This window comes from Planococcus citri, chromosome 4 (genome assembly GCF_950023065.1).
Source record: "Planococcus citri chromosome 4, ihPlaCitr1.1, whole genome shotgun sequence".
Lineage (NCBI taxonomy): Eukaryota > Metazoa > Arthropoda > Insecta > Hemiptera > Pseudococcidae > Planococcus > Planococcus citri.
In genome coordinates, this window is record NC_088680.1 from 66,936,877 (window position 1) to 66,947,883 (window position 11,007).

An 11,007-nucleotide genomic window follows, 5' to 3' on the forward strand; every position below is an offset into this window, starting at 1 on the left:
CGGCTATTGAATGTATATTCGTGGTGTAACGAAAAAATACGAAGGAATCAAATCAATAATGTCTGAAAAAACGAAAAACGTGTTGAATGCTGATAGGTCTGAATTTTGGACAGAAAGGCGACTTGATAAATGGTTAAAACAAGAATAAGTATTGTCGAAAGCTCAAGCGCCTTTTTCCGCGAATGTAAATATCATTCAAAAATAGCAGACGGGACTGCTTACATAGGTCTTAAAAATAGAAGCAATAGGTAATGGAGTAGGTATGGGCTAGTCAAATCCGGTAAATTTCATCTGACGTAAAGATGAGTGAAAGCAAGATAAGAGTGGTAAAATCAATGCGTTGGCCCAACCACACCATAATCTCTCTCAGGTGTTGGGTTGTCATCGTATTCGTGTTGATAATGATGCGTATTCGCGATGATAATTATGCCGCAGTTAAGGCAGGTTGTTGAATGTCTTCGCAATGTATTGTAAAGCAGATAAACTACAGTCTCTCTGTTTGCGATAAGACTTAGTTCGCGAACCTTCGAAGGGTGATAAGGATGCTGTTATACCTAAATATAGAACAAATAGTCTAACGGTGCTCACGTAATCGCGAAGGGTAGACAATGGACCAATATTTTTATCTTGATAAAGGTATTCGCGTATTTTCCCAGCTGCTTATAAGTAATTCTTCAGCAGTGAGCAGCTCACTTGAGATAACGATTTGCGTTAAATGTGTTGAGTGCATGCGATAACGATCATATAAATACCTGCGGCAATTATTGTATTGCGTTAAAAATACTTCCGTTATCTTATCTAAGCGCCAGCTTTTGGTCAGGATTCGGGTATTTTTTAATAGGATGTGTACAAGAATGGAAAGAATATGAAACATGGGAAAAAACCCAGTGCAACTTTTGTCACACTTGCAACCTGTCGAATTCTTGTTCAAGGTCGTTTTAGGTTCGATGAAAATCCCATAACGAGTGTAAAAATTGGCGATTTTTATTCCATGGAAATAGATGGAACAAATAATCGTCATTTTGCCGTCATAATTTCTTCCATAAACGAACGAATAAATACGCGATTTCTGGTACTTTCCAGTGTTATGATTGGATGAACGGTTGGAATAATCATCCAATGAGATTCGCTGGTAATGAATTACGCATTTTAGTCGTAATTTTACGAGTTATTCTCGTCCATAAATGCCATAAGCATACTCTCGTACCATGTAGGGTAGAATTAATAAATGAACGAATAGAATAAACTTTCATTTAAATAGAAGTAATACGTAATCGAATGAATATTGGTACTTTTTACTGCTACATGATGAATAAATATGTTCGGATGCGTTTTTTCATCGATGTACTTCGAGGTAATTTGTGGGTATGTTGCCCCAGGGGGTGTAAAGGGTCCACAGGGGGCTGTAATACGAACAAATACTCGTTTTTTCTGCAGTAAAAGGGCAATTACGTGTGTAATGCAAAGATTTGCGTGAATTAGTAAATGCTTGTGAGTTGGTAAATTTATGGTGGTGGGTGTTAAATTCGAGCTCGAGTGATATTCAGCACCATAACTATTTGTTGAGAATGAGAATAAATTCCATGAGTGGGTAATTTCATGGTAAATTGAATCAATTAAATTGATGATTCCTCATTCTTCATTTTCGAAAATTGAATCAATGAATATTTACGTAAATCTCTGTAGTATTTGGCATATCTTGTGAATTAATCGCTGACATGGTAGAATCAATTCTACTGGCGAGGTTAATAAAAAAAAATACATAGATACAATAATTATGAGAGAATCCAATTTTTTCTGTAACTTTCTCTGAAATTTTAACTCGTTCGTGCACAACGAATCAATCAGTTCTTCAGCTGGAGAATCAATAAATTCTTCAATAAAATACTGTATCATAAAGAACCAAGATTATTTCTCTCTGAAATGTCTTGGTATGTAGAAATAGTTTGAATTAATATGAATTAATTTCTCCCTATTTCTACACCTATGAACTGGGTTCATCATAGGAATTTTTTACTTGAATTAATATTTAAGTAAATAATATCGATCCCCACCAAGGATGCCAAAATGTAGGGGGAGATTATGCACTGTGTGATGAGTAAAGCATGTGAACCCTATTTGAGAAGGTTATTCACGTCAGTCTCAAATAGGAATTAATTTAGCCCTATTCCTGGGTTCTAATCAGGGAACTAATTAATTATAAATCTCACCTTCCACTACCAGGACCCCCTCGGACCAGAGAGTTCCACCTTGGGGTCCAGCCCTATATACGAGAGTGGGTATGAGTCAGGATAATAATTAATACTTCGTAAATGAATTTACTCACTATTACCTATCACCTAAGTGAGGGACCCACCCCAGGTATAGTCACAGGACAAATTTAGATAAGTGTAGGATCGTATGTATGAACATAAATAGAAACACAAATGAACTTCAAAACTGTTTGTAATTATTTCATCACGTAGAGAAAAGATCAACATTCGTTGGTATCTCAAGAAACATAATTACAATTGAAGTTATAACAAGAATTACTACATTCATAGCCTATTCTTGTGGATTTGGGAAAAAGAAAGTATTTGTAATAAAAACTAAGAAAATAAAGGATAAATACCTTGGATTGGGGGCAGACAATATAATTACCAGTCCAACACTCGAAAAGTAATTAAAAATTGCTGTTTAGTGTTGTAATGGTATGTACTTCCGGATTAGTACACACCTTGTCTAGCTCAATTAATTAGAATTAATAGGAAATAATCCGAGCCAGTGGAAAAATAGTCCCTATGAGCATCATCTCTGTGCTAGTTTCTCTTCATTGGAATCAATAGAATCAATGCACGAGAACATAGACCTCACCTTCCCATGGCAGTCCAAGCTTGTAATCTTGGAGCTGACCAGGTCAGGTGGCAGTAGAATGAATACTGAAGTTCTGAGAAACTAGCTTTAGAGAGCTTAGAGTAAAAGATGATTCTGGGACTGGCTGCGGATGCAGCGGATGCGCGCGTTGCTGCGCTGCTATTGGCTGGATATTATGTCATATTATGATGCAAAGCCACCCCAAATAGATAAGATCGCGGACAGATCGCGGCTCGGATATTAATGTCAGGTTGGGTAATTTAAGGATGCTTTTTATCCCAGTAATGTGATAGGAAAAGCATGATTTTTCTCCCTCTACAAAATTTGAGCTATGAGGGTTTTTTGGGACGGCGAATTCATTTCTGGTGTCAGATTGCCGCCAAGACACTTCCTTCTGCTGAAAATTTGCCATTATTTGACCTCAAAAATGAGCTGGAAAAAAGTTGTCAAATTTTGCAATTTTAATGACGTTTTCTGACTAATTTGAGGTCGCTGAATCCAAACATGAGATTCATTTTGCAATCGGACTTGTATTTTACGAAATATCGGCTATTTTTCACCGAAGCAGCGTCCCTCGACACAAATAGACACTAGATTCGGACTCGGTGACCTCGAATTAGTCGAAAACGACCCTTTACTCGATTTTTTTGAAAATCAAAAAAATCCAAAAAAATGCAAAGGGGTACGTTCTTACATTTTTTTGGGCAAAAAAACTTTTCGTCGCCAATCGAGCTGAAAATTTAGCTAGGGGGGTTTTTTGGAACGGCGAATTCATTTCCGGTGTCAGATTTTCACCAGGGTGCATCATTCCCTTGGAAACGGCCCTTTTTTGACTCAAAAAATGAGCTGGAAAAAAGTTGTCAAATTTTGCAATTTTAATGACGTTTTCTGACTAATTCGAGCACGCTGAATCCAAAAATGACGTTTGTTTTGCGATCGGACTCGTATTCGGCGAAATATTCGCAATTTCTGGCTAAAGAAAACGTCTACGACAAAAATGGACACCAGATTCGGACTCGGCGATCTCGAATTAGTTGAAAACGACCCTTTACTCGATTTTTTTGAAAATCAAAAAAATTCAAAAAAATGCAAGGGGTACGTTCTTACATTTTTTTTTGGGCAAAAAACTTTTCGTCGCCAATCGAGCTGAAAATTTGGCTAGGGGGGTTTTTTGGGACGGCGAATTCATTGCTGGCGTCAGATTTTCACCAGAGTGCTCCATTCTCTCAAAAACAGCCTTTTTTAAGATAAATTGACTTGAAAAAAAGTTATCAAATTTTGCATTTTCAATGACATTTTTTGACTAATTTGAGCACGCTGAATCCAAAAATGACGTTTGTTCGGCGATCGGACTCGTATTCGGCAAAATAGTCGCAATTTCTCACTGAAGCAGCGTCTCTCGGCAAAAATAGACACCAGATTCGGACTCGGCGACCTCGAATTAGTCAAAAACGACATTTCACTCGATTTTTTTGAAAATCAAAAAAATCCAAAAAATGCAAAGGGGTACGTTCATGCATTTTTTTGGGCAAAAACACTTTTTGCCGCCAATCGATCTGAAAATTTGGCTAGGGGGGTTTTTTGGGACGGCGAATTCATTTCCGGTGTGATAATGTCACCAAGACACTTCCTTCTACTGAAAATTTGCCATTATTTGAACTCAAAAATGAGCTAGAAAAAAGTTGTCAAATTTTGCAATTTTAATGACGTTTTCTGACTAATTTGAGGTCGCTGAATCCAAACATGAAGTTCATTTTTCGATCGGACTTGTATTTTACAAAATAGCCGCAATTTCTCACCGAAGCAGCGCTTCTCGACACAAATAGAAGCCAGATTCGGACTCGGCGACCTTGAATTAGTCGAAAACGACCTTTTACTCGTTTTTTTTGGAAATCAAAAAAATCCAAAAAATCCAAAGGGGTATGTTCATACATTTTTTTGGGCATAAAAACTTTTGGTCGCCAATCGAGCTGAAAATTTGGCTATGGGAGTTTTTTGGGATGGCGAATTCATTTCCGGTGTCAGATTGCCCCAATGACTATACCTTTTACTCGATTTTTTGGAATTCAGAAAAATCCAAAAAATCAATTTTAGTGCCTGAAATTTGGATTTTTAGAACATTCCCTTTCAAAAATCGCAGTCTAATTCGAATCCAAGATGGGTGTATCTCGAGGGATTCCCTTTGTTAGGTCATAAAATCTTTATAAATGTACCTAACATAAATAAATACCTATTGAATTTCATTTTGGTTATTTTTATGGAAAATTTCCAAAAATTGTAAATTCAAAAATTCACTGGAAGCTCCAGCAAAACAACTCAGAACCACCATCTGTCGATTTTGAAGTTCAATTACAGTGTGTGAAACGAAATTTCAGAGTCTCACATTAGTTTTTACAAATATTTCAATTTTTTGTGCCGAATTTGAATTTTTAAAAACATGTTTAAAATTGCTCACCGCCAGCTTCAGAATACTGTCCCATATCGTGTATATTTTCATTCTTCAATACATCTTCATCCAAATTCAAATTACCGCTAAAAACTTTAGGATCTTTAATCAAAATGGCATACGCAGCGTCTGCCATTATGTCTACGCTTCTGCAGAATTTTCTAGCTTTTGGTCCTCGATGTTCTATCATTCCACTGGAATATATCACTACAATTTGAAGAAAAATAAGTAAATAAAAAAAATTTAAAAAATGAGATGAATAAAGGCAAAAATTGCTGCATTTTGCTCCTATAATGTGTCGTGATGCGTTTAGAATCAGATACCAACCTTTTTTAGGCCATAGGGAATTCACCGCAATATTATCTTTTTTGAATTCCTTCGACATACCGATGGTGTACATTGATACACTGAATTTGAAAGCTGTGTAAGCTGCGTGTAATTCTAACCAAACTGGATCCAAGTTTATAGGCGGAGAAATATTCAGTATGTGAGCATGGTTGCTTTTTTTCAAGTAAGGGTAAGATAATTTGCATCTGTAAAGATATAGGTATAAGTATAGGTAAGTGGGTTTAATGACTATAGTAATACTACACAACTTAAATTTAATAATATGTATGAGAAAAATCACTCAACGAACACTAAATAAGCGCCTCGTGTTATGATTCGAAACATTTCATCGTATTTCTGAATATCTGTGTTGCCAACGTTGGTTAAATTCAAATAACTGCAATTATTGATCACGATATCGATTCCACCGAACGTCTGTGCAGTTTTCTCGAGAGCAGATTGAATCTGTTGTTCATTTCTGACATCTACTTGGCACGGTAAGCATCTGCCACCAGCTTCTTCAACTAAGTATTGGAACAATATGAGCGGAAAGTAAAATTTATATTTTTTTAATAATTGGATTTTAATTTTAAAAAGATTTAAAATTATTTAATATAAAATTTTAATCAAAAAAAAATTAATAAATATATATTTTTATTTTTTAAAAAAATGTATTTAAATTTATACTTTTTGTAGGTACCTACCTATATTAGATAATTTTTTTTAAATCGTCTTTTTTGAAAAATACCTACCTATCTACCTACCTACCATCGAGAAATTAGGAAATTTTTTAAATTACAAATAGTACTTCAAATTTATTTTTTGCTTACTTTTTTTCGCAGCTGTAAAAATAGTTTCATTCTCTATAGCATTCGGATCCTGTTTCAGTTCTACGCTTCTTGCAGCTATTGCAATATTTGCTCCATCGGCGGCCAATTTCTTCGCAATAGCGAACCCAATTCCTCGACTGCCACCGGTGATGAAAACCGTTTTTCCTTTTAAATACCTCAAGGATTGATTCAATTATTAATCTATGCTATAACAACGCTGTAATTATTTCGATGAAAGTTTAGGGAAAAAAATAACTTACCCGGTGTTATTCATTTTAACGCGTAATTTGATAAAATTGACAACCTGCGAACCAAATGCCTGAGATTTTTCTGAAACTAGTAATGCTTATACCTACATTAGCAAAGTTTTTGAAGTGGTCTATGCCAAGGTTTGATAAGATAATGATGTATACGTAGATGATATACACATTACTTTGGGATAAATCGTCGTTATACCTTAAGTAATTTGATTCGTACTTTAAACTTAATCTATGAAAGTTGTTGCATTCAAATGATAATAAATTGATAAGACGAAACCGCCAAAAATTTTCTTAATTTACACACCAATCACCCATTTCAAACCTCATTCTACGTAATTTGTGACACGAATGTTGAACAATAATTTATCAGATTGTAAATCATTTTACAAATTTAAACACCAAAAAAAAACACAGATTTTATTCGCATGAAATATATGCCGAGTTTGTGAGATAACATTTCAAAAATAAATAAACAAAACTGAATATAAACAAAAAAAAAAAAAAAAACAAGCATAAAACCAGCTTTGAAATGTTCTGCAAAAACTTCCAAATTTTCAACGGAATTCTCAAAATCTGAAATCTGGAAATCTACAATCTCATATAATCTGAAAACTCAAAATTCAAAAGCTCATAATCTAAATTCCCAAAATCTGAAATCTCGAAACCTGAAATCTCAAATTTGAAATCTGAAATCACAAATCATATATCTCAAAATCTGAAATCTCAACATCTGAAAGCTGAAATCTTAAAATTCAAAAACTCAAAATCTGAAAGCTGAAAAACTGAAATCTCATAATTTTAAAACCCAAAATTCAAAAGCTCAAAATCTGAAATCAGAAATCTCAAAATCTGAAAACTCATAAACTGAAAACTCAAAATTCAAAAGCTCAGAATCTGATATCCGAAAATCTGAATATGAAAATCTGGAGATCTCAAAATCTGAAATCTCATAATCTGACATCTCAAAATTCAAAAGCTCAAAATATATCTTAAAATTCAAAAACTCAAAATCTGAAACCTTGAAATTTAAAAACTCAAAATCTGAAATCTAAAATCTCATAATCTGTAATCTCAAAATTCAAAAGCTCAAAATCTAAAATCTCAAAATCTGATATCTGAAAATCTGAATATGAAAACCTAAGATCTCAAAATCTTAAATCTCGAAACCTGAAATCTAAAAATTTTAAACCTGAAAATCTGCCATATTAAAAAAACGACACCTCAAAATCTGAAAGCTGAAAAACTGAAATCTCATACTCTGAAAACTCAAAATTCAAAAGCTCAAAATCTGAAATTTTATGATCTGAAAACGTGAAAACTCAAAATTGAAATCAGAAATCTCAAAATCTGGAATCTCAAAATTCAAAAGCTCAAAATAGTATATCCTAAAATTCAAAAACTCAAAATTTGAAATCTCAAAATCTGAAACCTTGAAATTCAAAAGCTCAAAATCTAAAATCTCAAAATCTGATATCTGAAAATCATGAATATGAAAATCTGAGATCTCAAAACCTAAAAATTTTAAATCTGAAAATCTGCAATTTAAAGAATCGACATCTCAAAATTTGAAATTGCATAATCTGAAATCTCATAATCTGAAAACTCAAAATCTGAAATTTCATGATCTGAAAACGTGAAAACTCAAAATTGAAATCAAAAATCACAAAATCTGGAACCTCAAAATTCAAACGCTCCAAATTTAAATTCTGAGAATCTAAGATTTCAAAATCTGAAATCTGAAATCTCAAAGCCTGAAATCTTGAATTTCAAAAACTCAAAATCTGGAATCTCAAAATTCAAATGCTCAAAATCTGAAATCCTAAAATTCAAAAACTCAAAATCTGAAATTTTGAAATTTAAAAACTCAAAATCTGAAATCTCATAATCTGGAATCTCAAAATTCAAATGCTCAAAATCTGAAATCCTAAAATTTGAAAACTCAAAATCCAGGAGGTTGAGGATTTTGAGACTTTTGAAAGAAATTCAAAAACCATAAATCAAAAAATTTAATTTTTTGTTTTATGTTGGTTTTTGAAATTTTCTCCCCCCACAATCTGGAATCTCAAAATTCAAAAGCTCAAAATCTGAATATGAAAATCTCAGATCTTAAAATCTGAAATCTGAATTCTCAAACCTGAAGTCTGAAAATTTTAAACCTGAATATCTGCAATAATAAAGAAACGACATCTCAAAATCTGAAATTGCATAATCTGAAATTTCAAAATTCAGAAACTCAAAATCAGAAAGCTGAAAAACTGAAATCTCGACATAATCTGAAAACTCAAAATCTGAAATATCATGATCTGAAAATGTGAAAACTCAAAATTGAAATCAAAAGTCTCAAAATTCAAAAGCTCAAAATTTAAATTCTGAAAATCTGAGATCTCAAAATCTGAAATCTGAAATCTCATAATCTGAAATCTTGAAATTCAAAAACTCATAATCTGAAATCTGGAATCTCAAAATTCAAATGCTCAAAATCTGAAATCCTAGAATTTGAAAACTCAAAATCTGAAATCTTGAAATTTAAAAACTCAAATTCTGGAACCTCAAAATTCAAAAACTCAAAATCTGATTATGAAAATCTCAGATCTCAAAATCTGAAATCTGAATTCTCAAAACCTGAGGTCTGAAAATTTTAAACCTGAATATCTGCAATATTAAAGAAACGACATCTCAACATCTGAAATTGCATAATCTGAAATTTCAAAATTCAGAAACTCAAAATCTGAAAGCTGAAAAACTGAAATCTCATAATCTGAAAGCTCAAAATCTGAAATTTCATGATCTGAAAACTCAAAATTGAAATCAGAAATCTCAAAATTCAAAAGCTCAAAATTTAAATTCTGAAAATCTGAGATCTCAAAATCTGAAATCTGAAATCTCATAATCTGAAATCTTGAAATTCAAAAACTCAAAATCTGAAATCTGGAATCTCAAAATTCAAATGCTCAAAATCTGAAATCCTAAAATTTGAAAAATCAAAATCTGAAATCTTGAAATTTAAAATCTCAAAATCTGGAATCTCAAAATTCAAAAGCTCAAAATCTGAATATGAAAATCTCAGATCTCAAAATCTGAAATCTGAATTCTCAAAACCAGAAGTCTGAAAATTTTAAACCTGAAAATCTGCAATAATAAAGAAACGACATCTTAAAATCTGAAATTGCATAATCTGAAATTTCAAAATTCAGAAACTCAAAATCTGAAATCTGAAAAACTGAAATCTCGACATAATCTGAAAACTCAAAATCTGAAATTTCATGATCTGAAAATGTGAAAACTCAAGATTGAAATCAAAAGTCTCAAAATTCAAAAGCTCAAGATTAAATTCTGAAAATTTGAGATCTCACAATCTGAAATCTGAAATCTCATAATCTGAAATCTTGAAATTAAAAAACTCAAAATCTGGAATCTGGAATCTGGAATCTCATAATCTGGAATCTCAAAATTCAAATGCTCAAAATCTGAAATCTTAAAATTCAAAAACTCAAAATCTCAAATCTCAAATTTCAGAAGCTCAAAATCCGGAATCTGGAAATATGAAACCTCAAAATCTGAATTTTTGACTCTTGAGATTCACAGATTTTCCCCAAGAGCAACTTGGCAAGATTTTACACGAGACCCACTTGGAACGATTTTCTGCCAATTTACAGAAAATTTCCACATTTTTAGAAGGGTTCTCAAATTTTTGCTAGTAAGATTCCCTGCACTTTGGCAAAATTCTCCCCAAGTCCTAATTGGGACAATGTTCTGTCAAGTTTTGGAAAATTTTCAGCATATTCGCATGTGAGGTTCTAAGATTGGCAAGATTTTCCCCAAGACCCACGTGGGGCTATATAAAATAGAATTTTCTAATTTTTATGCTCATGTCGAAGTACCTACCTAATCGAAATTGTGCCATGAAGCGTATGATTGATAGAAACATCAATATAATGATTCATATTTGCACAGTTTTTTATTTTCCTTATTTTTTCGCTTCACTGCAAAATACGATTAATGCACAAAAATGCAGACACAACGTATCAAAATTCTTAGCAATAAATTCAAATATTCATCACAGGAAATACCTATCATATCACACTTGTACCTATCTGTTTTATAATCTGTACCAAATTACATGGACCAACACGTAGGTAGGTAATTAGATAATGAAACGCGATTTCTTCATTTGCATCAACACCTAAGTACTTAATTTTGTTTTGAACTGTTTAATTACACGAATTAATGATGAATTTAATAGGAATTATTTATTAGATAAGGAATTTATGTCTTTCAATTTATCTGAAAA

The 11,007-nt window shown here is 32.7% G+C and overlaps 1 protein-coding gene across 1 annotated transcript in view; it reads right to left on the reverse strand.

The window, feature by feature from the left end:
* Positions 1-7,045, reverse strand: part of LOC135844724 (hydroxysteroid dehydrogenase-like protein 2) — a 28,257-nt gene extending 21,212 nt beyond the window's left edge. Inside the window, exons 1-5 of the mRNA XM_065363045.1 lie at positions 6,717-7,045; positions 6,457-6,632; positions 5,937-6,150; positions 5,627-5,832; positions 5,309-5,506 (exon numbers count right to left, since the gene is read on the reverse strand). Coding sequence (XP_065219117.1) covers positions 5,309-5,506; positions 5,627-5,832; positions 5,937-6,150; positions 6,457-6,632; positions 6,717-6,730 — 808 coding nt within the window. The 5' untranslated portion in view covers positions 6,731-7,045. The remainder of the gene's footprint in view (positions 1-5,308; positions 5,507-5,626; positions 5,833-5,936; positions 6,151-6,456; positions 6,633-6,716) is intronic.
* Between the last annotated feature and the right edge of the window lie 3,962 nt (positions 7,046-11,007).